Source organism: Mustela nigripes, chromosome 2 (assembly GCF_022355385.1).
Source record: "Mustela nigripes isolate SB6536 chromosome 2, MUSNIG.SB6536, whole genome shotgun sequence".
Lineage (NCBI taxonomy): Eukaryota > Metazoa > Chordata > Mammalia > Carnivora > Mustelidae > Mustela > Mustela nigripes.
The window spans coordinates 45134337-45160802 of NC_081558.1; the positions used below are offsets into that span (position 1 = coordinate 45134337).

The 26466-nt window shown below is 42.8% G+C and overlaps 1 protein-coding gene across 1 annotated transcript in view; it reads right to left on the reverse strand.

The window, feature by feature from the left end:
- The window catches only part of IL5RA (interleukin 5 receptor subunit alpha), a 33523-nt gene that overhangs the window by 5114 nt on the left and 1943 nt on the right, over window positions 1-26466 (reverse strand). Inside the window, exons 2-9 of the mRNA XM_059387878.1 lie at window positions 24152-24236; window positions 22433-22578; window positions 21050-21188; window positions 17941-18094; window positions 17679-17866; window positions 15509-15654; window positions 12068-12206; window positions 407-503 (exon numbers count right to left, since the gene is read on the reverse strand). Coding sequence (XP_059243861.1) covers window positions 407-503; window positions 12068-12206; window positions 15509-15654; window positions 17679-17866; window positions 17941-18094; window positions 21050-21188; window positions 22433-22578; window positions 24152-24224 — 1082 coding nt within the window. The 5' untranslated portion in view covers window positions 24225-24236. The remainder of the gene's footprint in view (window positions 1-406; window positions 504-12067; window positions 12207-15508; window positions 15655-17678; window positions 17867-17940; window positions 18095-21049; window positions 21189-22432; window positions 22579-24151; window positions 24237-26466) is intronic.

Consider the following 26466-nt stretch of genomic DNA (forward strand, 5'->3'; position numbering starts at 1 on the left):
GGCACAGGGGTGACTTCAGTCTCCAGGGGGCTGCCTTCCTTTATCCAAGCTATAAAAGGAGTCTGCTAGTGGCTTACCTAAGAAAACCAAATACTGAGAAGGCAGTAAAGGAATCAAAAGAACATGAAAGTAAAAAGCTTCACAGAAATGAATACACTGTCATCAAATTCAAGAAGGGTGTGTAATGGCTGTGGGGCCCTGCTATGCTCTGTCTGGTTTCCATAAATCATCTAAAGATGTTTCTCACTTTTTAATTTGGTCCCTGCTCATCTTGGAAAGGCTGTCCAAAAGACAGCAAAGCGCTGTAATTCCAACTGCTAACAAGCACCCTAGCGGATGCATGGCGAAAGTGTAAAAATTCAATACTCAGACTTCATTGGACACATTGAAATAAAAAAATACCTACATTTTACAGATAAGGGTGAAAATTAACAGGATGAAGCAGATGGTTGCCACAAGCACGATGAGAAACCATTCTGTGGAGGGCTTCTGATCATCATTTCCTGATGGAAGAAGAAAGAAATCAGAGCTACAATCAGCTACGGATATGCAAAATTACTTGAGGCAGCCATCAGAAAGCTTGGATTTGAGTTGCCGATGCTGGGTGAGGCTGGGCAAGTAGCTTAGCCTTCCTGAGCCTGGGATTTTTTTGTGAGGGTGAAATGAAGCCTCTTTTAATATTAAATCATGATTTAGGCAGTCCATAGGGATTTATAGACTGCACTTGTTGTAGTAATGCCTCCTGAATCTTGGACCTTATCAGCTTTGGATGAGTAGTAAGGTTTTTAGATGGAAAAGCTATAAAAGGTAAGCCCTCTTAGTAATCTAATTGTATTATAATAAAAATATATACAAGGTTGGAAACTTAACTTTTAGAGAAAGTAAATGATGGTTAACTCAGAGTTAACCCTAATGCATCAGACTCTGCTAAAAGTACTTTGCAATCTTAATTATGTTCAGCACCTCTTAACGATTATTTTCCCACTTCACGGACAGGAAAGTAGAAGCAAATTGCCATTGAGAAAGTATAAATATGTTGCATACCATCTCACTCTCCAGTTAAATTTGCTTCTTATCTGCATTCAAGGACAGATTCTTCTCTAGTTTTCATGATCTCTTTGGGGTATGTGATGATTTTTTAAGATACTGGAAAGGCTTTCAGGAAAAGCCCCAGGTCCTTAACCACATGGTTGTTAAGGAGGCAATGCACTTGTTAAACTGCCTGATTCACTTCCAGAGAATAAGGCAAATCCTGCATTATCTCCCGGGATGCAAGTTTGCTTTCTGTGGGAGAGGCCACTCACTAATTCATTCCTTTATTCACCCGTTTCACAAATATTTATCAGACTCCCACACTATGTTTGACCCTGCAGAGGTTGCTGGGAGCTGGATTAAAGCACACATGTGGGCTTTCCCTGTGTGCTATTTAGATCCATCAAAAAGGAAAGACTCTAAGCAAATAATAACACAGGTAATGACTTAATGCCAGCTGTGCTAAGTGCGTGGGGGAAGTTCAAGCCACACCACACCAGAGGAAATGGACCCCAAACTTCAGTTTGCCATTAATTGTTTCATTTATAAAATGAAATCGAGTAAGTGGAACTTTCAAGTCCTTATAAATACCCTAAGTCTTCCCAAAGCTCCGACATAACTTCAAACTCAAAACATTCAACATATCAAGAGGGAGAGATGTCTGGAGGATTTAATGCCAGTGAGCCCAACTTTGCCTTGATCTCTTGCTGTTTTGCCTCCTGAGAACTCTTCCTCGGGGTTTATCTTCTACTTCCCCAAAGCTTTAATCTCTCCTCCTTCATCTCTTCCCTTCTGCTTTCAAATATTCATAGAGTCCTTTATCTTGAATAAGCCATTACTTTGCTCTGCCATCTCTCCCAACTCTCATCAAATATCTTCCTATTTTATTTCCTAGCCTAATTTCTTGAATAAGGGATTCAGGCTGCTTCATTTCCCACCCCAGAAACTGCTTTTTTATTTGTTGATAGTCAAATTCAAAGGACATGTGGTTTCTTTTTCAAACTATTTTACCTGGTCTCCTTCCTAATTTCAGACATGATGGCTGCGCCCACCTTGATACCAAGTCCTTGGCTCTTTAACCCAATATTCCCCTTCCTCAGTGGCATTTCTGCCTTCTCTTTTTAATTTCAACGGACCCTCTCAGCTCAGCTCGGGACCCTTGGGTCTCTTCCACTGGGAAGTGTGTTGAACACAGCTGCATCTTTTAATTCCGTGTGTTCTTCTCCCAGGTCCTTAGACCTGGCCCAGCCCTAACACCAAGGTTCCACTTCTAGATAGGAAATTTCCCATAGGTGAAACCCACTTAGATATTTCTCCAAGTGGACAATGTTGAAAACTGAACATCTGCTCGCCTTCAGATCAGAACGCCTTCTCTCACTGACTTCCTCATGATAGTCTCCATATTGGGATCCTTGGAAGTCTCTGATTCTTCCTATTCTCTCCAGCCCTGCCTTTCTCCACTGACTCAGTTAACATCATCACATCATACGCGCTCATAAAAGAGAGGCCTGCCTTGGTCTCATGGGTGCATCCTTGCCTAGTGTAGAAATCTGGAGTCTCTTCTCTGCTTGCAGTGGAGGTCACCATTCTGAGCCTCTGTTCCCTCATCTATAAAATCAAGCAAGTTGAAATACACAATCTTTAAGATTTGTGCCAAGTCAGCACCTTTTCTAATACCACCGACTCCATCCAGGCCACTGTCATTTCCTATGTACTTACCTTTAACAAAATTGATCTTAGAAAGGTAGTTGTTTGTATGGCTAAAGTTTTGTAAATTGTCATAAAGTATTAAAAATAGAAACAATAACTGGACATAACTAACAGCTTATTTTCTGTACTTATTTTTTTTACTGAGTGTTCATGGGTACCAGACACTATGCAAGGTGCTTATCATGCATTTTAGCATAATTCTCACAAGAGCATGTCGAGATAGGCACCATGCTCACTTGGCAGATGGAGAAACTGGAGCAGAGAAGGGCTGACTGTCCACTGAGGACACAGCTCGCAGGGGGAGCTGAGTGGTGATGCTCTTAACCGTGATGGAGGGATCCATTCCACTGCCCGTCATCACGAAACTGAGGACACACAGCCCAGGCAAGAGCTCCACTTAAGACATCCTAAGCATTTCTCTATCACTGAACATGCCCCTGAGATTCATCTTCCTAGGTGGGTACCAGGGAAGCGTTGTTTCACTGTTGGGTCCCCACTATTGGACATAGCAAAGTTGATGCACTGCGCTTCCTCAGGAGGAGGCTGGCTGCATTGTAAACCGGCGGTCCCCCTGATGTTCTCAGGCTGCCGTTGGGACCGAATCCCTTTATTAAAAACCTACAACCACAGTATCTTTTTTAAGGTTGAGGTTTGTTTTTTTAGAGAGAAAGAGCATGTGTGGTAGCAGAGGAGGAGGGGGAGAGGGAGAGAGAGAATTGCCAGTGGACTCTACACCCAGCATAGAGCCTGATGTGGGGCTCGATCTCAGAACCCAGAGGTCATGACCTGAGCTGAAAGAGAGAATCAGATGCTTAACTGACTGAGCCACCCAGGCGCCCCAAGTTTTAGGCATTTATATCTATTATTTTACAAAGAGGCATTAATCATACTTTGTGAAATGATAAAAACCAGATACTCAAGGAGGCAAAACTTTTATTTTCCCAAGTGCCACAGATACTGAAAGGTTTTAGGAGTAATACTCAGTTTCTGGGTTGTAACCGAGCATCCCGTGAAGCCTCGTTTTTATTGTGCTGGCTCATAGCTGATGGAAAGAACACCTGGAATGAACTAATACCGTCAAGTGCCATCTAGCTTTATTTCTCAGTCTGATGTCCTGAATAAGGGATTTTCCTGCTTCATTTCCCCATTTCTGAAACCCACCATTCCATGCTCTTAACCATTATTCAAGAACGTTAATAAGTTCATTCAGAAACTCCAGACTTCATTTCCACATATGGAAAATAAATTTAGCAAGGGTTATGTCAGCAGAAAAAACTTATCTGGTTTGTAAGTAAACTTAACAGGTAAAGTTTGAGTCCCACAGAAAGAAAGAGCTGTGTTGTAAATATTATCAGGGCCACACACTTGGTCCGATTTGTGTCTCAAATTGTGAAATACCTCATAGTCAGATGCATCAAGCGCTGATAATCGTACCATTCACTTCTGACCATGATTACAAAAATCTTTTCAGTTAAACCACTCCACCTAGTCACTTTGGCTCTCACTTTGATAAAAGTTTTTCACTGAATTAGCAAAAATACAGAGACAACTGATTTTATTTCATTCAATCAAAAAAAGTTATTGATGCATGTAAGTTGCTATGTGGGAAGCAAAGTCATGGTCGCTGCCTGGAGGGAGTTGGCAAATGAGTCGTTTCTCCTGGCCTGGCTTCTGCAGTGTTCCTGATGCTCTTTAGAAAGATTCCCCTACCACCAAGTGAGAACAGAGCTCACCCCCAGAGAATAGAGCCAAGGTCAGTGTTATTGTGAAGGAAACATAAGCAGGCAGGTAAAATTAGTACAAGGAAAAGTTTTCACATACTCACTGCCGAAAGGAAATTACTTGTGGATTATCTACTGTTTAATTTTTTAATGTGAAAGTCTCGAGTCTGTTACATAAATGAGTGAATTAAAGTTAGCATCGACTCTGATTTTACTGAAGGTAGAAAAAATGGGAACAGGTCCCAAGGGGGTAGTACATATGTCCTTTGGGTCAAAGTGGTAAAAATTTCACTACTGAAAAGTTGGGAGATCCCTGAATATATCATTAATTTGAATTTTGGGGTCTCTGGCCTTAGATATTTTCTCAAGAAAAAGGATTTCCAGATAACTTGAATCTTTTCTCTGACTCAAGGAGAATGGCTTTCCTACCCTAAAACGGAAGCCACAGATGTTTCTTTTCAAGAAATTGACAGGCCCTGCTATTTAGTTATGCAGAGATGTTTTAGAAAGAGGAAGTCACACCATCGGTCCTTCTAAGGAGAGAAGCCCTCCAGACCCTCCACCTCATTCCTGGATGCTCTTCTGACATTGTCAACCTACAGCATTTGGGAACTCAGCTGTCTGGTTTCTGATGACCTCCATTATCATTTTTGACATCTCACCATTTTACCTTGAGAACAAGCCAGCTGCTGAAAATTCTGTTCTGTGACTTGGCAGTGTGAGGGGTGGGGGTAGGATGTTGCATGGAAAGGGGGAGGGAATGTGATGGTGGCAGCCAGGGAGAGAAGATAAACCTAGGCACCCAACCAACTTAACCCCTTCACCTGCATCTGGCTATTTCTGGATCTTCGTCAGATCACTTCCCTCCTGATGCTGTGGCCCCTCTTGGTGCAGAAGTCTGTCATCTATGCGTTCAGGCTAATAACTCCGAGGAGGGTCAATTCAGTGTGGAAGCTGCTCCACCTTAAATTTTCCACACAAGTGTGGCTCTCAGTGCTTCCATATTGATTTTGAATCTGACTTCAGACTTAAAAATAGGTTTCAAGGGAAAAGAGCTAATTAGCAAATAGATGGGACTCTTCCAATGAAGCAGCCCTGGTCTGTGTTCATAGAACCAGCAGGTGCTGGTACAAGGCAGGCAGCACCAGCAGGTGCCAGGTCACGGAGAGGCTATGCCTGCCTCTGCCCATAAAGCTGCCCATAGTTTGCCTCTCGTTGCAAGGGGAGGCTGTGGCATCTTCGGTGAGCAGCACCCCAAACCAGGTCAGAGGCTCCCATCGCAAGCACAAGTCAGAAGTAACCCTTTTATGTGGATGAGCTTTTTGAGGCAGCTCTCAAGTGGGCTGTGGGTTTTACCTGGTTTAGGGAGAAAAAAGAGGGCAGTGAATGCAGCCTCAGTGGACAAAATGTAGGGTGGCCCAGGGTCCAGAGCAAGATAGACAGAACGTGCCCTGTGCTCCTATCTGGAAATGGGGCTCAAGTAGACTGAAATATGGAGAGGAAACGAAGACTGTACACGCACGTGCACCAGTGTGTTCAGGATTCACTGGAGACATGGCTGCAGGACTGCTCATTAGGCCTCGCAGGGCTAGACGTGAGGAAGTAGACAAGAGAACTTGTTTTTTTGTTGGCCTCTGCAGGATTTCCTACATAGCACTCCCAGGCAACCCAGCACTTTGTTCCCTAAGAGTCTCCTGGGCCTTCCATTAGCCTGCTAGCAAGCACCCTTGAAAGGCTGTGGTCATTGCATAAAAATAAGAAACAAGGCAGGGACATAAGTCAAGCAGAGACAGTCAGTTATCATATGGTTTCGCTTACTTGTGGAGCGTAAGGAATAGCACGGAGGACACTGGGAGAAGGAGAGGAGAAGTGAGTTGGGGGAAATCGGAGGGGGAGACAAACCATGAGAGACTGTGGACCCTGAAAAACAAACTGAGGGTTTTGGAGGGGAGGGGGGAGGGGTGTTGGGCAAGCCTGGTGGTGGGTATTATGGAGGGCACGTGTTGCATGGAGCACTGGGTGTGGTGCATAAACAGTGACTTTTGGACACACACACAAATTAAATTTTAAAAAGAAAGAAAGAAACAAGGGAGTAAAGAGATGTTGGCTTGGTTGTTATTCACCACGGAGGTGACCTTGAACAGGTGACCTCTCCAGTTACCATTGTCTATTTGGTAAAATGGGGATAAGGACTGAGTGAGTGGGTAAATTTGTCAGGCCAGTGTTAGTACATAATAGGTGCTAAATAAATATTTGTTATTATAATTGCAGTTAAACACATTGTGTCAGAACGGAAGAATCAAGAGGGTTTCCCTAAGTCATCAAAGCAAGACCAAAATTCAAGGGCTGTCAGAATCCTGAGAATGCAGAGTAATGAACTCAGACCTGGAGGGGAAAGGAATGCACCAAATCATCAAGATACTAGGGAAACAGGAACACAAGGCATGGAGGGTCTGAATCCTCAAGGGTCTGTGTTAAAATGAGATTACTGACAACTTATCATAAGCTGGCAGAATGTCACCCTTTCACAAACCCTGGCTCCCACTGCCCATCTTCCTGCCTCTATTTCCCTGGCTGGCACCATGACCTCTGGGATGTGAAAGCATGATGGAAAGAACAGGGTGAGGAACCAGTCCTATGGCTTGGTTCCAGACCCAGGTTTACCACTTTCTTGCTTTGTCACTTCAGGCATTTCCTTAACTTCTCTGCAACTTTTTTTCACATAATCTATAAATCTACGTAATTAAGGAAATTTTTTGTTTGTGAAGATACACAAGATCGCATAGATGAATATGCCTAGCACGGTGCCTGGTTCAACAATAGTCCTTGCTTCCTCTGAGCTGTTGTCCCACCTGCAAGGCCCTTCGTGGGGTAGAAATCATGTGTGGAAGGCCGGCGTGGGCACCACTAGAGGTGGCCATGCCAGAAAACACAGTAGAATACCCTGTTCCTGACAGTTGGAAACTGAGTCTGGCATCTTCCCTCTAGTTAGTCTGCTAGTCCACTTCCCTCCGTCAGGCTACGAGGACCACATAAGGGTGAGATGGTCCCCACCCCCACCCCCACCCTGCCAAACCCCCACCCCTCTACCCCCTCCCGCCCCCGCTGCTGAGAGCAAACAGTGGGCCTGCCAGGCACTAACCAGCCTTTGAAACCACAAGAACCTGGATCTGAGGACACAGTTGACTGACCTGACTACCATGTTCACCAACCTGAAATCCCCCATTTGCAAAGAAAACCCAGAATCCCCACAAGTTCCCTCAGCCTCAGGCAAGCCCAAGTGGGCTTTTCAGGTTATCAGGTCACCTCTTTTTATTTTTTTAGACCAGTTTTGTCAGCGTTCATCTCCTTCCTCATGAAAGCCTTTTCACTTGCGGAATTCTTTTTGAAGACCTAGGGAAACTGAATTTGGGACCTCTGCCACGTTTGCCCTTCCTGTTTTCATTTGCTCGTTTTCTCTCTGTTCTACCACAGTGAGACAATTTAAAAAGAAAGTATGTGGTGACAAAGCAGAAAATAAAGGAGGAGAGAGCGTAGGAGGTGTCCAGGGTGAGGCTGCAGGACCTGCTGCCCTTGGCTTCTGAGTCCGGGTGACCCGGGCCAATGCATGTGTTTCCTCACAAATTCATAGCCTCTCAAAGTCCACAAGAGTTGCCTGTGGGGACCTTACTTTCATCTCAACCCAAATGTTTAAACACATCCCTGATATTCTTCTTCCCCCTACTTTCCTTAAGTCCTTACAGGCTCTAGGCTGGGTCCCGTAGCTCTAAGAACCAGTCCTCCCACCGCTGCCCCAAACTGTGACGGGAGAGCTAAGGCCCGGATTTCCTCTAAAGTGTCTTGTGGAAAGAGATGCCTACGAAGGCAGCAGAGGATGGCGGGAACATTTTTCTCTACTCCTAGAGGTACAAATGCTACATATCTCAAGCCTAAAGAAATCTTTAAATTAAAAGGTGTTTTTTTTTTTTGGGGGGGGGGGGTTGTTGTTTTTGCTTCTGGTTTTGTTTTTATTTTTGTACCTGTGACCTAGCTGGTGGCCTTCAGATAGGGCCTTCAGTGAAGTCGGGGCAAACCCAATCGCTGGTTGGGAGGGCCATGCCTGTGATTGCGGTTAAGACCCATCTCTGATAAGGTCTCTGAAAGACTGAGCCTGACCAGTGACAAGGCAGGAAAGGCGTGCAGGGTAGGCTCACATAACCAATACTCTCTTTTCCAAAGGGAAGGGTATAGCTGTAGGGCATTTGGTTTTCATAACTGCTTTTCTCATGCATGGTGTGCGAGGTTCATGGAGTGGGGAGAAGGAGAGAGATGAGGGACTGAAGCAAATGGAAGGCTTCATAGGACCAGGGTCAGGAGAGCAGAGGTTTAGGTAAACAGGAGACAGCAGAGATAATAGGGGAACAGAAGAATCCGGAAGTTAAGAAAGATTTGAAAAGGAGAAAGAGGAGTGAAAATTAGGAAGTTAGCTCTTAAGATAAGACGCAGAGGCCAGTCGAGGAAGGGCAGTTGATAACCAGTGTTGATAAAACAAAACCAACTGCTATTTCCATTTGAAAACAAACATGTTTTATGTGTTGGAAATCCTAGCACAGGAGGGCCCATGTAGGGCCAAGGTTCCAGACACTTGCCTGCCGGATTCTCTCACTGTCAAAACTTAGCCTTCCTGGGTCTCACTATTGAATAACCTTGGGCTATCATGGGTTCATGAGTGAAGCAAATCTATTCCATTTTGCCAATGGATGACTATGTCACCTATTCGAGAAAATTAGCTATTAATAGCCACTTCTGGGCTGTTTGAGAACTACTGATTTATTTAAGATCTCTGGGTCTCCATTTGCTTATATGAAAGGAGATGGACTTAATAATTCTGGAGAACGAGGTGGTATTTGAGTGGGGCTGCAGAGTGGAAATGGAAGGGGAGGGCTCCAGGGCGCCATATATACAAGGTGGGAGAGGAGGAAGGTGTCTGAAGGAAATGAATGGAGCGACAAAATTGCCTGATAGACTGCAAGCTGAGCGGAATTATGGTTGCATCCTCAAGGGGGTAAAGAAGAGCCCTGCAACATGTCCCAGAGGAGCCCGGACTTCCTAGTATGTTTATTAATCATCTTGATGAAAATGGAAAGTCTGCATTGATTAAATTCACTAATGATCCTAAACTGAGCAGGGGAGTAAATTCCAGAAACGATGGATTTGTAAGGTGAGTGGTGATATTAATCAGCTCATCTTATGAAAAGGGTGGCAGTAAATGAAATGGGATTTGCCATAGATAATGGCAGTGAGGTATACCTGGGGGGGAATTATAATGAAGCTAGTTCTGAACTAGGAAGCTGTTATTTGGGAAATAATAATGGGAGGAAAGCTCTAAAGTGGAGAGTGAATAATAAATTAAAAACAAGCTTAAAATAAATTCTCATTATGGATCACAGTTTCACTCTCAGCACTTCTGTGGTGGGCTGAGGGCGTGCAGAATAATCTTGGGGTGCAGCTTGCACATTTTGAAGTGAAGGAACTGGGAACTGGGACCCAGCGAGGTTAGGCACAGGTCACTAGTCAGGGGTGGCAAACCCAGGCTCGCTCATCACCACTCTGTACCCTGCCAGGGTGACAAGAGATTGGCAATCCTAAGACCTACATGTAGCCTGAGAATCCCTCTCAGCACAGCGCATGAAGCCAGCCCCGATCCCTTGGCTGGTGAGGTGTTATCTTCTGCCATCAAACGTTTGAGTCAGAGAACTAGACATTGACAGAGTCACGGCTGAAACCCAGATTTCCTGATCTGTCGCTTTTGCTCTGTAAGTTCTAAACTGTCTATGGTCAACACTGACCTGAACTTCACGATTCAAACATGCAGAAAGCAGAACCAGCGTCTTAGCCAGGGTTCTCATCTTGGTTTCTGCTGTGTTGGTTTGACGTCCTTGGGCAGCATGGAAAAAATCTCTGAAGCTCTCTGTGCAGTAATGTTCGGGAGACACTCAGAAATATCAATAATTCAGAGCCAATGAGTTTTGTGCCCTTGGGGAATAACGTAGACTTAAAAAAAAAAGTGACCAAATATAAGTAATGAAAATTAAGCTTCTATCACAGGCATTTGATAAAAGGAATAATCTTGTTAAAAATTTCCTGGGACTGATTAATGTTCTCTTTTGCTCTTGGCAAGCAAAGTGAATTGACATTGTGCAGAAGAAGCAGTGTGGAGGGAGGTTGTGTGTGTGCTGGGTCTGTGCGGCCAGGTGGGGGCATCAGCCCAGGGAGGAGAAGACAGTGGGAAGACTGGCCTTGGCACAGTTGGGAAGTAGGTGCACTTTGCCCGATCTTTGTTCCTTTTATCCTTCTTTCTTGTCCCTCTTCCCAGGAAGACTTGTGCTGCTCCTCTGAGTTCCAGTGGGGGAATATGGGGGCCACCCCTTAAGGCTGTGCTGACTGTTTGTCACACAACTCTAGGGGGTGCCATTCCTTTTTGCAAACTCTGCAACTCTGCACGGCCAGCCCCCCTGCAGACTCATAGTCCCTCTGCAGGTCTTAGGCCTTTTCTCACCTCACCCAACCTTCTGTGGAAATCTACCTGATGCATGTCTAATCGGACTCACACCCACATAATCTAATGGGTCACTGCCCACGAATTTCCTGAAGACCCACCCATTAGCCTAAGTGAATGACTTAAATGTAAAATTTTACAACGGGCCTGAAAGAAAGCTCTCCTTAAGTACACTCTTCACATGATCAATGAATACCCCATAGGATGAGTGAGAAATAACATTCACACGCTTGACCAGCCATAGCCACACAGTTAGCTCCCAGGATCTCAAAATTGTTTAATTTGTTCAGCACTTTGTGTCTTGCCATAGTCCTGTCACCCCGTGGCCTTCTGCAGGCAGCTCTGCCACTTCATATCTACCACTCACTGGGCAAACAGAGTTAAGCAAATTGCCCAAACTTGCAAAGCTACTTTCTCATCTGCAAAATAGGTTTGTTGGTAAGATTCACGGAGGTAATGGGCGTCGAGCATAGAGCCGTGTTTGGCAAACAGCCATCCATAAATGTCACCTGTGATCATTGTTTTTTATTTCACGGTACCCCGTGAGGCAGTGAGGTGGACATTATGTGTTTTGTCCAGGGAACCCAAGCGAAGTCAGAGGGGACTTTTTCCAAGGGTATGCAGTCATCACATACCACAGCTGGGTGTTACGTTCCTGCCACCTGGGTACGACTCCCGTGTTCCCTCCACTGTTCTGTGTTCTCATTGATCTCATGCAACACTGAGCCACGGAAGTCCATGTCCTCAGGCTGCCTAGTGGCAGCACACACAAGAGTTAGGTTAGCCGCTTTCTGACTGTCTACTTTGCCATAAAACATGTACGGAAACCCAGTACACCCAGGCAATGACAAACAGGCTGTGGATTTTCTGTCTTGAAGGTGCAAGGCCACACCTGCAGGTTATGGGATCGCTGTCTGAAGCTGAGTGAGCACGGCAGCCGTCAAAAGGGCAGTAGGCTGATGGAAGAGGAGGCATTTGGGTCCATGAATGAATGTGTACACTTTCCAGGATTATCAGTGTTAACCATGAGGAAGGTCGCTCGCTTTAAAATAAACAAGAGACTCACCCACATATACTGTTTGGCTCCACTCACTCCATAACCCCGTCTGTCTGCACACAGAGCTCACTGCTGCTCTCACTTGAATGGAATACTTAGAAATATCATCAGTTATCGAGATGAATGTATTCGTTGTCATTTTTTCTGTCTAAATGGGGGAAAAATAGCATTATAAGAATCTCTGGACATGTAATTTAAGTTATATCAGTTATCAGAATAGAAGGTTGTACCTAAGTGACATGTCTCACTGTTACCTGATCCATTGAAAATCAATAGGACGGGCACTGATTCGTTTATTCTAGAAAGTTCCAGTTTGAATGTGTGGGCAGCTACCCTTTGGGGTAAGTGATCTTGTAACCAAAATAAAGAAAAAGTCAATGGTAACATCTAGATGATTTGTGTGGGTCTAGTGATGTTTCCTGATGAACAGACTGGAGTGGCCAGTAGAACGCATAATCCCCCCTCATCTTGTCCCACCATATTCTGCAGTCATATTACTAGACAGTATCGATTTCCATGCTTTTCAGCAAGAATCAGCAAACCACAGTGTGTGGGCCCATCCGGCCTGCTGCCTCTTTTTGTAGGGCCTATAAGTTATCGATGGTTACTGTAACTCTCAATGATTGAAAAATATCAAAAGAGACCTCATGACACATGAAACTGAACTTTCAGTATCCACAGGTAAAGCTTTACTGGAACACACCCGTGCCTATTTGTTTACATATGTTTACTATGGCTGCTTCTGTTCCCCAGTGGTAGAGCTGAGTAATAGTGATAGAAACCATACAGCTTGCTAAGCCTAATATATCTGGCCATTTACCAAAAAAAAGAAGAAGAAGAAGAAGTTGTTTGCCATTCCCCAATGTGTAGGAATGTCTCAAACTGAAGCCATCGGGTGGGCACCGTGATAGAGAAGAGAAAAGAGCAGAGTCCTTGAATCTAGGAAGGGCTGAGTTTGAACCCTTTACTCCAAACTACCTGCAAGGCAAATTCCTTGACCTGAGCCTCTCTTTTCTCATCCATAAAATGGGAATAACACCACCCAAGCATGAATTATTGAACTAAATGGAAGTACCTTTGTAATTCCAAGTTTAAGAACTTACTGGGTCCTGGGTCGAATCCTATGAAAACTATGAATATTCAACCCATCTTTGATGAGCAAAAACAGCAATTTGGTTAGTTGAATACAATAATAGGTGCTCAGTAAATGCTAGTTTGCCACAGGATATCTGGGCCAACGTCTCTAGTGTGACAGTGAAGCTATTTTCTCACAAATGAGCCTTTCTCCGATCTTCTCACTACTGCTCAGTGCCCACACCATTCAGCTAATCCTGTAGGCCCCACACCAGAGACGTATCCCCAACACCTGCATCATGCGTTCTTCTGGGTGTGCCCCCCTTGCTCCCCTACCCCATGACCACTGCCTGACGTCTTCAGTGATCTTCGGCTTGGCCCGTTGCCAGAACCACTAACCCCACGTGCCTGTCCACATGCCCCCTCCACACGTGTCTATCTTTCATGCTGCTACCAATATTATTCTTTGATTTTGCAGATGCAGTCGCAGTTCTGTACTGAATTGAATTCTAGAGTAGCTTTCAGTGCCTCTGGCAGTGGTTTTAAAAGGAGAAACCACTCCTTTTTTTTTTTTTTTTTTTTTTTTTCCTTTTAAATCTCAGTCATTCTGGGAAAAGTCCCAGTGTAGGATCTAGACTTATTATCCCAAGGTTGGCTTTATGTCCAGACCGACTCAGTTATGGCCACTTGGCTGAAGGAGCCTCGCTCTCTTATGTCTTCTGCCTAGACCCCCTGCCACTCCAAGAGCACTTGGCAGACTGCTGGGGGCCAGGAGCTATTTATTTCTGAGCCTCAGTGAGGGAAACACAGAAATTGAGAGGACAGCTTCAAAGCTGTTGTAGCAATTTGACATGGCCCCAACATCCAAGCCCATGCTTGCTGGGCTTCTCTCTGGGTATATTTGATTTTTCTAGCCTTTCCTTTTTACTGTATTTTACAAAAGAACAATTGGAAATTGAGTTAGAATTCTAATGAAAAATTAGAAATTAGAGTAGAAAAATTTTTAAAAAAAGAAGGCCAGTCTTTCAGCATAGGTATTTTGGGAAGTGCTGGTTACAGAAGTGGGTCTCCTCTGCTCACCATGCATGTTTCTACTCCCCTTTTCTGATTTTGCCCAATTGGCCCTCATTAGGGGGTTGCTTGGCCTACCCCCTGTGCCTGCTAAACTAGGCCCTTTGATGGCAGAGACACTATCTTCCTTATCTTTTACTTCCCACACAGAAACCGATTCCTAAGTATTGGCTGAATTAAATTGGGTGGAGTGGAATTTGCTCTGCCTACTATCAGTAAGAGGCCAGCAGTAATCCTAACTTCCCTAAACTTTGCCAGTTGAGTAACTTTGGGCCAAGGGGCTTAATCTCTTGGCCTCACTTTCCTATGTAATGGGAATGAGGGTGACTTAATGGAGTTACTGGGAAGATGGAATAAATTAGCATAATAAGGCTTGACCCAGAGCTGATGCTTCCTCAACTCTGGCCGGCTTCTCAGTTCTTTGACCCTTCAACTTGTTGTTCCTTAGTGCTAACAAGTATATTTCAGTTGCAGTGAAGACAGAAAACATAATATTTACCATCTTAACTCTGGCAGTGAGTACATTCACCTTGTTGTGCAACCATTTCCAGCACTCTTAGACCCTCTGATACCGAAACTCTACTCATGAAAAACAGCCCCCACGCCCCCCTCCTCCCAGCTCTTAGAAACCACCATTCTACTTTCTGTCTCTCTGCATTTGACTACCCTTGGTATCTCCTGTAAGTGCGGTCCTATAATATTGGTCTTGTTGTGACTGGTTTATTTCACTTAACACTGTGTCCTCCAAGGTTCATCCAGGTTGTAGTATGTGTCTGAATCCCCTTCCTTTTTAAGGTCGGACAATAGTGCATTGTACGGATAGACCACATTTTATTGATCCGTTCATCACCGGTAAGTGGACACTCGAGTTGTTTCCTCCTTTTGGCTGCTGTGAATAATGCAGCTATGAACACGGATGTGCAAATTTCTCTTTGAGATGCTGCTTACTGTTGTTTTGGATGTATACCAAGAAGTGGAATTGTTGGATCCCACAATAATTCTATTTTTGATTTTTTGAGAAACCGCCATACTGTTTTCCATAGCAGCTGCAACATTTTATATTTGCACCAATAGTCGTGCTCATGAGTTGTTATCTGATCCTTTATGTTATTTTGAACCCAAAGTATGTCCTTTCAACACAGAATGTCAGTAAAGTTTGGTTTATTTTTACAAAACTTGCGTAGATGCAAGTTACCTTTGCCGTTGTTAGTTCCAAGTTATAAGCACAGCTGTCACTGAATAGAATTTTTAAAATGTTTCTAAGAGAATGCGATCATCAAATATTGGAATAATCTAAAGAATTACCTGAAAATAATTTTTCCTTGCATTGTAAATCTTCACTTCATATTCAAAGCAGTGAATTGGAAAGGCAGAAATGGGTTTCTCCCACTGAATAGAAAGATAGTTTCCTTCAATCTCTGCTGTGACATTCATGGGAGGATTAATTCGATCTAGGTTAGAGAATGAAAGGTCAGTGGTCTGGGCTGATAAATTCAATCCACTCATACTCCTCAAGGCATTTCTAAGATACAATCCTCTCAAGTACCTACCCTCGGGATTTAGCTGACTGACCCCCAAGCCCAAAGACCCCAGTGGCTCACTGATGACTCCTATGTTGTAGTGCTGAAGAGATTTCTACTGGAATCTTAAAGGATTCCTATTCCAAATGCCATTGAATGGTGGGGTCCCTTTCCCCTTCAGCTCACTGCAAGATCCACCTCGCTATCCCTGTTTCTCCTGCAGGACCAGACTGAGTCAACCTCATCCTGGAGAAAAATTGCTCTGGAGCTTTCCCCTGAGCCCTGCCTCTGCTGAGCCAGGTGTGTGACCCTGGCTAGTAATTTCCTCATTCTGAGCTTCAGTTTTGTTTCATTTTGTTTTGTTTGCCTTCTTTCAAGTTTGTCTGGGGGATGGAGTGGGAAGTTTCAACTTTCTCTTGTATAAAAAGAATGGATTGCACCACATTTGTCTTAATTTACAACTCTACAGTTCTCTTCCCTGACTTACCACTTGATTATCTTGTAGTGATGTGGGTGGAAATCATTTCTAAGTAAGCATTCTTCTCTTAGGTTATGTGACTTAGATCTCACAATTAATGAATCATAGGGGCAAGCTAAGAATGGGACCTGTTGGTTCCAGAACCTGCCATTCCCTAAGCAGATAAAAATGTAATCAAGAATGTATTTCTTTTAGTAATATGAGGAATTTATCTCAAAGAAATAAAAATCATACAGGAAAAAGAATTCCTGTGGTCTGTGTCAGGTTGTGTCCATTTTCATATTAATATTGTTTCCTAGGTCCTCCTTGGGATTTTTTATTACCAGTTTTCAGGAAAGTGACATTTTTAGGTCCTTTGAGAAATAGACTATTGAATAGAATTGCATAACCTCTTTAGTGAGATGGTTCTTTAAAAGAAGTTCTATTTCATTTGATATAGATTTAGATAAATCCTGTCCCTTTAAATAATATTTTATATATTTATAATTATGTACAATTACCAGGCACTGTGCTAAGCACTGTATGGTTATTAACATACTTAATTCTCACAGAAACCTTGCAGGAAGTTTTAATTTCTTCCCATTTCTTTCTAATGAGAAGACTGAGGCACAGAGGAATGACCAGCTTGTCTACAGTCCCTCAGCCAGTCAGCAGGGGAGACAGGATCCAAGCCCAGGCAGCCTGACTCCACAGCCCATGCCAGTAAATATGCCACGATCGAAATCTTGAGCGTTAGTAATAATTTGACAGGAAAGGCTCCTTATGAGTTTCATTAATACAAGTATCTAGGATGAAGGAGACTATTTCTATTTTGAGAACAGAGCAAATGAAACCTTAATATGGTCAGATCTGAGAATCACATGTTGAGCAAGGCATTTTCAGATCACCCGCAGGAGACAGACCAGAATGGCAAAGGATCCTAAGAGGAAAGCATGAGGAATTGGGAGTGGGAAGCCTGCAGAGGAGAAATCTCAGGATAAGAAAGCTGGCTGTCTTTGGCTAGCTCTAAGACCGTCTTGGGATGGAGATGAGAATTATTTGGAGGTGGTACCAGTCCATCACAGGACCAATGGACAAAAATATCGAGTCAGAGCTGAGAAGGGGCTGCTCCCTCCAGCAGTGAGTTCACATGCCTGGTTCAGTGATTCTCATGTGGTAGAGATTCTGTCCTATGTGGGACATTTAGAAATACTGGGAGACATTTTGTTGTCACAGCTTGTGGGGGAGGATGCTGGTCTAGTAGGTAGAGACCAAGGATGGTGCTCAAAATCCTGCAAGGCACAGGTCAGCTCCTGTGAGACAGTTACCCAACCAGGAATATCGGTGGTGCTGAGGCTGAGAAAGCTGGTCCCTGTGATTGTCAGGGAGGGGACAGATGGTCACTTAGTATTGGAAAATTAGTCAAACTAGGTGATCTTGAGAACGCCATCTAATGCTGGGATTTGGTTATCTCAGCTCTGAGTTGAGTCTACGTTACCAATTGCATGCAGAGCAAACAGCTGATCTAAAGGCTTGATTGCGGCACGTTGGCTGGAGCCATTAGCGTGCACCGCCAGCAAGTCACTCCCTCGGCTTCTGATAAACGTCCTCGGAAACCAGCACGCGATGTTTCTCTTCAGTGTGTCTTTCCTGTACTCCTGGCATTCTTCGGTCGAGGAACCATACCTAAATGGCAACACTCATAAGTGGTTAAGACGAGAGGAAAAAATGCATTTGCATAAGTAAAAATAGGTACTCACCTATAGTAGAAGAAGTATTGGGTATCCTCGGGGGCATCCTTGCCAACGAGCCAGGTACAGTAAAGAGAAACTTGGTATGGCCTTAACGGATTAGAGTTATTTAACATGGTCGTCGTAGTACACGTTAAATTCACAATTGAGGTTCCAGGAGACCCTGGATAGTCAATAAGAGGGTCAAAAATAAGAATAAAACATTGCCACAACAGCTCTTAAATTTTGCCCTTTCTCTGAAACTGTAGTGATTGGGAACATCTTACCATGAAAAAAAGTAATTGTTACCACAAGATTTACAGAAACCTACTGGCAAAGGGCCAGCTTATGAGGGGGTGAAGCTAGGATTCCAGAGGCTGAGTTTCTGGCATTGAACTTTCTGGCTACTTTGGACAAAGGAGGTGTGCGTGTGGGATTTCATATTTGTATGAAACTTTAAGAGCAGTGCAAGAGGTTGTTATTCAGGCCTTGGGGCCCAGGAACTTTGATATCCTAATGCCACATTTTTCATTTATTTATTTATTCATTCATTCATTCATTCATTCATTTATTTTATTTGTTTGTTTATTTATTTATTTGACAGAGATCACAAGTAGGCAGAGAGGCAAGCAGAGAGAGAGAGGGGGAAGCTGGCTCTCTGCTGAGCAGAGAGCCCGATGCGGGGCTTGATCTCAGGACCCTGAGATCAGGACCTGAGCTAAAGGCAGGGGCTTAACCCACTGAGCCCCCCAGGAGCCCCTAATGCCACATTTTTCTATAATGAGCTGTGATACCTTGAAGCCCACTCTTCTGGACCTCAGATTTTCCAGCTGTAAACAGGAGAGTTGGCAAAGAAAGGTCTCCAGTGCTGCTTTCCATCCTAGAAATATGTGATTCATTAGGTCGCACTCAAATGGGTCCTGAATAACAGAGATTGCTGCTCCAAAGGAAGTGGGTGCTGGCAGCACCGAAAAATTAACAATACTCCCTCCTGCACCGGGGGGCTCAGTGGGTTAAGCATTTGTCTTTGGCTCAGGTTATGATCCCAGGGTCCTGGGATGGAACCCCACATCAGGCCCCCTGCTCAGTGGGGAGTCTGCTTCTCCCTCTCCCCACCCTTGCTCTTGCTCTCTCGCTGTATCTGCTGCTCTCTCTCTCTGTCTCAAATAAATACCTAAAATATTTCAAAAACAAAAACAAAACATTCCCTGGGAGAGTCTATGCACACTAGTCTATGGAAGTCAGCTTTACTGTGCAAAGATATTAAAGAATCATGCAATTTTTCACCAAACGCATTATGTTCACTTCACCCAGAATTTGTGAAGATTTGACTGGAAAGCCTTGTTTCCATTTCAAACCACATTGTCACCATGTTAACTAGGGCTCTCTTCTGAACACATGTGGTGAAACTGGCCTTGTGTTTGTTCACAGGAGGGGAAAAACACTTTGTGCTGAGGGCCAGGGAGGACCTCATCAAAGTGGGAGCCCTTAGGTTGAGTCTCAAATGATAGAAGGGGTCTTTTTAGCTTAGTTTAAGTCAATTCTGTGATCACATTTATCACTGTCAGCCAGGGTAGTTCAAAGCAGAGAAGACGACAGGCTCCTCTTGTCTGCAGAGAATTTGGACAAAAGGGACACTAGCTACTTTGTGTTATTACCACGCACTGCCGGATAGGTTTTTTCTGTATATTCAAATATGACAAAGGTACACGGACTTAACGTGGATGCCTTGCACTCAGTGTGCTGTTGCACACCCAAATATAGTTTAGAGTCTCCTGTTATCTGTCTCCTACCTCTCTTCCAAGTAATTATTTGGTATGAATTCATTTTGATTCAAGGGAGAGTTAATTTTTCATTCATGTCACCATATATTGACATGCTCAGAGAATAATTAGAATTGAGGACACATGATTCTGAGGTAGCCACACAGAGGTCTGTATTTGTGACCTTGTGTCTGTCTACCTTAGATTAGTCTCTGAACTTGAATCAAGGCCATTGTGCATTGGCTGCTCCATGGTCTTTGCAGCGTGTTCTCAAGAGTGAACAGAAAGATGTTCACAGTGCTGCTCTCCATCATCGATGCAACTCAGGGATTGTGTTGCCATTGCATTTAGTGAGGTGACAATATAATGGTTGGATGATTACCTGCAGGCCAGATGGGCCAAGACAGCTATTACTAGGAACACTCACATGACCTGGGACACAGTGATCCTTCTCTCTTTCCCGTGTGTGTGTGTGTGTGTGTGTGTGTGTGTGTGTGGTTTTTCCAAGGGTTTAATCACAGGTATCACTGATTCTACATATCAGAAACCCCAGTTTTCCACAGAGGACAGTATAGACAGTGGCTTCTGTCTATCCTCGTTACTCACGGTGGGTTGTTCAGTGTTGTTGCTTCTGTGAACCATCAGAAGCTTCCTTCAGTTTGCTGTGACACATCCTAGAGTGTGCGGAGCGGCATAGACAGGACAGGGGGGATCGCTCCTTCTGGAAGGTTGTATTGCTTGCTCTCCCGGCCCAGTAAAGCATGAGACACTGTCCCTGCTGCCCACCCCCACAAGGCTTATATCCAGAGGTGGCAGTGTATAAAGCTATTAATTTGTGAAAGATAGAGGCATATGTGCCAAATGAGTAACACAGCCCATGAATGGGTTTGGAGGAGGAAGAGCCTTCTTCGGTGTATAGGATGAAAAATAAAAGGGCTTTATAAAGGAGGTGCATTTTGATTTGGGCTTTGAGGTATGGGAAGGATTCAGAAAAGTAAGCAGAGGGGAATCCAAGAAAGCAAAGTCTCTGAGGGAAGAAAAAGCTGCTTCAGAAGAGGGGGTGCGGGGGCAGAGTCCATGTTAGAAATCTGTCTGAGAAAAGCAGAGGAATCGTGTTGGGTATGGTTGGAAAATGTCTTACAGCCCAATTATGAAAGACCTCATTGGCCGTGATTTTGCTGATGACCCTGTGATGTGGGAGCTGGGAAGTGAGACGTGCGAGCTGTGTGCAGGGGTGCACCAGATGGAATGGGGTGGGTTATGAGTTAGGAGGAACTGCCGACTGACTGTGGAGAAGAAAAGCCAATTACTTTTCCAGCTTTGCCTGATCTGCAAAGTCAGGAATACAATGTGAGGCTGTTAGGCACCCATCTTACCCGGAGGGGCTTTAAGCTCCGCAGAAACCCAGTTGCTTGCGAGGAGGGAGTGGCCGTCCCACGGAATGGTCTGCACACTTGCTGAAAAGCCTTGATGAAGAACGGTTACGCGTTTGCTTTCAGTGTTTCTGGTTTCATACTAAAAATAAACACCACAAGTCATGATACAGAAAAGGGAAAGAGCATTAAAAGAGCTATTTTAATCTGATAGGCATTTTCTTCCACTCTTTAAATGGCACATAAATAAAAGGCAATGAACTAGTTTGGATAGAACATAATTAAGCACGTGATTTCACAGGTACATATCTGCTTGTCCCCAAACTCATCAAGTTAGGTAAATACATACAGCTTTTTATACACCACTCATACCACAACAAAGTTAATTTTTTAAAAATGAGCGAGTAAATAAATGACCCAATTCTAGCATTTGGGTGTTAAAAAAAAAAAAAGGTACAATAATATATAATGATTTATCAGTGATAGATGAACACATTCCTATAAAAACAAACAAAATACTATGATTAGGGCTCACATTCACCTCAGCCATCTCTCTAGTCCCAGTCTCTTCCGCAGAGGGTACTTTCTAAGGGAAAATTCTCTAGAATTCCATATTGAAAGTAAAAGCAGCTAATACTGGGGCACCTGGGTGGCTCAGTTGGTTAAGCCTCTGCCTTTGGCTCAGGTCATGATCTCAGTGTCCTGGAATCGAGCCCCATGTCAGACTCTCTGCTCAGTAGGGAGCCTCTTCGCCCCCTCCTTCTGCTCCTCCTCTCCTGGTTGTGCTTTCGCTCTCTTGATCTCTCTCTCTCTCTCAAATAAACAAAATCTTAAAAAAAAAAAAAAACTAATACTAATTGCGTCTTCCTTCATCTCACTTTACTACACATGTCCTAAGTATTGGGGGCTTTAACATAATCCCTTCAATGGGATATGGAAAAGCCCTGTCTCTGAGATGTGTAGTGACTGGCCCAAGGTTGCCAAGGCAGGAAGTGGCGGACCCTGAATTTGAACTTGGCTTCTCTGGCTAGGCCTCCGGCCGCTTCCCATTTTACTCCACTGCTCTCTTCCCTATCTTTTTCTCTTTGCCTATTTTCAAGTATCAAATCTGTTTTACCTTCACATTCACTACACTTTCTTTTCTTGGTGAAAGAATCAGAGCAAAGTTAAAATGTTTGTGCTGCTGCGGAATGCCTAGCAACACGCCTGGCAATAGTTCACTGTCATTTCAACAGGCACCCTACTCTGCTCAGAGTCTAACAGAAAACCCTTGAGTCCATATGTTTGGCGGGGAGTAGGGTGACTTAAAAGTTCATTCGCCGGGGAAAAAGCAGTCAGTGTTAAAATGGACTCTGAATAAAGACGACTGTCAGAATAAATACTTACATCTTCTTCTTGCGGAGCATTAATTCTCACTCGATAGCCCAGCTCCACATTCCCTGGCTCTTGATGAGGATTTGGTTCCCAGAGCAAAAGAACTTGGGCTAGACCAGTAACGTTGATGGTGAAATTGGTAGGTGGGAGAAGTAAAGCTGTTGGTGAAAAGGAGCCACGTGATGTTCGATTGCATGAAGGTGGCATTTTTAAATTGCCCAAGACCTTCAGGGTATAGTATAGGATTTTACGAGTATTAGAAGGTTTAAGATGGAAATAATTTTGGAAACACAGTTGCTTAAAACTGCTTTTAATTCATTATCTTTCTAACTTTGCCCAGGTATTTCCCTATAGCATATGCAGGTTTTTTTTTTAAACTGAAATATGAATACTTTAATATATCATTTATTATAAATACAGTCTTCAGGCTGAGGGCCATTATCTATAAATCGGCTGGAAAAACTTACTGGTTTATGGCTAGAATTTGTTCTGATGACATGGAAGAAAATAGGATAGAAAATATCAGGGTTTATGACATATAATGACTATGTTTCATAAACCTCTTTTTTCTACTACATCAATGTACTTCAATATTTGTATTTGCACTGGTTCTTGAAGTAAAATTAATTTATTTCTCATTATGATTCCAAGTCAAAACAATTTGTGAGCAAAACTACTTAGACCTTAATAGAAAAAAGGGTTTTTTCTTTGAACCACTGTTTTCAAAATAAAAACTTGCCTTTAAATTACAAAATCAATGCCTGCTCATTTTAGGAATTTTGGAAAGCACAGGTGAGCAAAAAGAAAAAGAAAGAAAAATTACTTCTAATCCTGCAATGGAAAATAGTGTTAATATGTGATACATTCATTATTTTCTGTCCTTGGCATATGTTGCTACAACTTTTTAAATTGCTTCCTAAAACTAGGACAATATTGTACACACTATTAGGAAACTGAATTTTATTCACTTACTACATGGTTCGGGTATTTCCATTGACCTTTAATTTTGAATAGCCTTGTACAACTCTGCATCCGTACCTGCCACATATGGCTTGTAGGACTTTGTCTATAAAACGCTGTCCACTATGGTAGCCACTGGCCATATACGGTTATTTAAATGTGAGTTAAACCAAATGTTCCTTACCTTAGTTGCATGAGCCATACATATTTCAAGCACTCTGTGTCGCTTATGTGTAGTGTCTTCTCCATTACAGAATGAGGATATAGAATAGTGTCCTTATCATAGAAAGTTCTCTTAGACAACACTACATACAGACTGTGTGATAATCTTCTTTTTTTAGACTCTGTCCTTATACCAGACCCATAGATTAACAAGTTTCTGAACCAAAACATAGTGGAAGTTTTTTATTCTTTGGTTGTAAGGACTCGTAACCAACCCCTTGCATGGGAAGCCATTCCACACATGGGCCCCAGCTCCATTCCACAGAGCCCATGCGCCCACACTCCGAATAGAATTCCCCGTTGTCATCAAATGTGCATTCCAGCCAACTTTGTTTTCTTCAAGTACTAGTGTGTTTAAAGAGTTTGGATTCTGATAAGAATAAGTATTCTTCTTTTAACAATCCAGTTTCAAACTGAGGGTTTTTTAAGAGAAAAAAACAAGGCTATCATTTTTTGTTATATGTTATATATATATATACATATATATGTATATATATATATATAATTTTTTTAAAAGAAACACAGCTGAATTTGATAGGTGGTACCTACATTTTTTATCAGGAAGTGAGTCTGCTCTCAGTATCACCACAGCCCACAACAGAATCAGTGATGCAGATGCCATGATAATCCCATCCTACGGAAGACAGAAGGATGAAGATCCAAATCACCACCAGAGGCCATTTTTAAGAGAAACTGGAAGCTACCTTTTACTGTAAAATGTAGACCTTTTCCCATTTAACATTATGAACTATCTGTTATGTGCTAAAAATACAAATAGGAACAAATCTTGGGTTTTGTCTTTAAAAAGTGGATCCATAGTCTGAAGGGCAGGATGAAATGTAAATGAATAATTGTAGTCCAGTTAAACACTGTTGCAATAAAGGTGTGAATGGGACACAGTAAGAACCAAGAGATTTTTGAATGGAGTCCAGAAGGATTAACTAGAGTTCTTTTTTCCCCCCCCCTAAAGATTTATTTATGTATTTTAGGGGGAAAAAGAGAGAACAGGGGAGAGGGGTAGAGAAAAAGGGAGAGTTCCATGCGGACTTGGGCTAAGCACGGAGCCCAGCAACGCAAGGCTCAATCTTATGACCCCAAGATCACAACCTGACCAATCACTCCACTGACTGAGCCACCCAGGCGTTCCTTAACGAGAGCTCTTGACACACAACGGGGAAAGGCAGTCCTTGTGGAATCCACAGCAAGGGCAAAGCCAGAAGAACAGAAATTAAGTGGGTGAGTTCGGGTACTGAGCAGGAAACCAGAGCAGATCTTTGAACAGTAAAAATTCTGGGAACTGTTAATCAGATAGAAAATTCTAATTTTAATTAACAAGTATTTAAGTATGAGCCAACATGACAAGAAACTTGAAAACAATTTTAATGTGAGGAAGAGACACTTTGTGTCACAAAACTTGGAATAAATTTATGACACTTTGAGCTTTGGAGAGGTTAAATATTTTGATGAATCCAAATAGGGGCAGGCCGTAAAAGGAATTAAAAACACAGTTAGAGGCCTAAAGAAAATAAACACCAGCTTGCTACCTACTTGAAACAACTGGACAATGAAACGGGCTCTAGAGTTGTAACGTTGTGATAAATCAACATGGCAGCCTGGAAAGTGTGGGTGTTAATGTCAGCATCCTGTTGGACATGATGTCCAAGAAGGGAGTGGATGCCTTGTTGGGAATTATCGATTAGAAATCTTGAGTGTTTCCTCTGGAGATACTGAAAGGCATTTTTCATATGGACTGTATTTCAAGGAACAAAGAATTTTAACAGCTTCCCCGTGTTGTGTGCTACCCTGGATTTTACAAAGCAGTTCTTCCTTTCATCTCTCATGCCTCCTTTTATTCCATGGGTGGCCCACATGGTTATTAGCCAATTGACAATGAAGAAAAAGAGTCTGAAAACTTAAATAATCTTCCAAAGATCAAACATCTAGTAGATAATGGAACTTAGACGTAATCTTGGATCTTCCAACAGCAAAGCCTATGCTCTGTACTAATTTAAATGACTTCAAGTATTCAGTTTAAAATTTTATTTGAAAAAGGACACCTAGCTGGCTCAGTTGGAAAAGCAAGTGACTCTTGGCCTCAGGGTCATAAGTTTGAGTCCCACATTGGGTATAATGATTATGTAAAAATACAATGTTTTTTTAGAAAGCTTATTTAAAAGGATTGGTATTTGCAAATATAATGGTGGCAGAACCACAGAAGATGACTTTTGGCTAAATGGAGAAAAAAGAAATTCTGTTTTTGTTAAATAAATATTTTATTTATTTATTTGACAGACAGAGAGGGAACACAAGCAGGGGGAGTGGGAGAGGGAGAAGCAGGCTTCCTGCTGAGCAGGGAGCCGATGTGGGGCTCTATCCCAGGACCCCAGGATCATGACATGAGCCAAAGGGAGACGCTTAAGGACTGAACCACCCAGGTGCCCGAATAAAGAAATTTTTAATTATTATTTTTGAGCTTACTATTTAATCAACTTATTACTTTACTTACTACTATCACTCTTAACTTTATAACGAAATCAGTAAAATATCTCAATACAGAACAAACATAGCAATGTCATACAAATCATTCAATTTCTTTTTCAAATAGAGAATTGCTAATCAGAATTGTGCTACTTTTGATAAAAAATAATGTTCTCTTACTCCGATCTCACACTGTAGAAACAGGACTTTAAAAATGACAAGAACAATAAAAGGTATTTTAATACTTTAATATTTTTCAACAAGTAAGAATTTTAAGGAGTTACAGGGAAGCATTAGTAATTTGCTGAGACGCAAAGATACAAAAATAAAACTAAAAAAAACCTTCAACAAATAACAATAAAGACAGTTTCCTCTGCAAGGTAAGG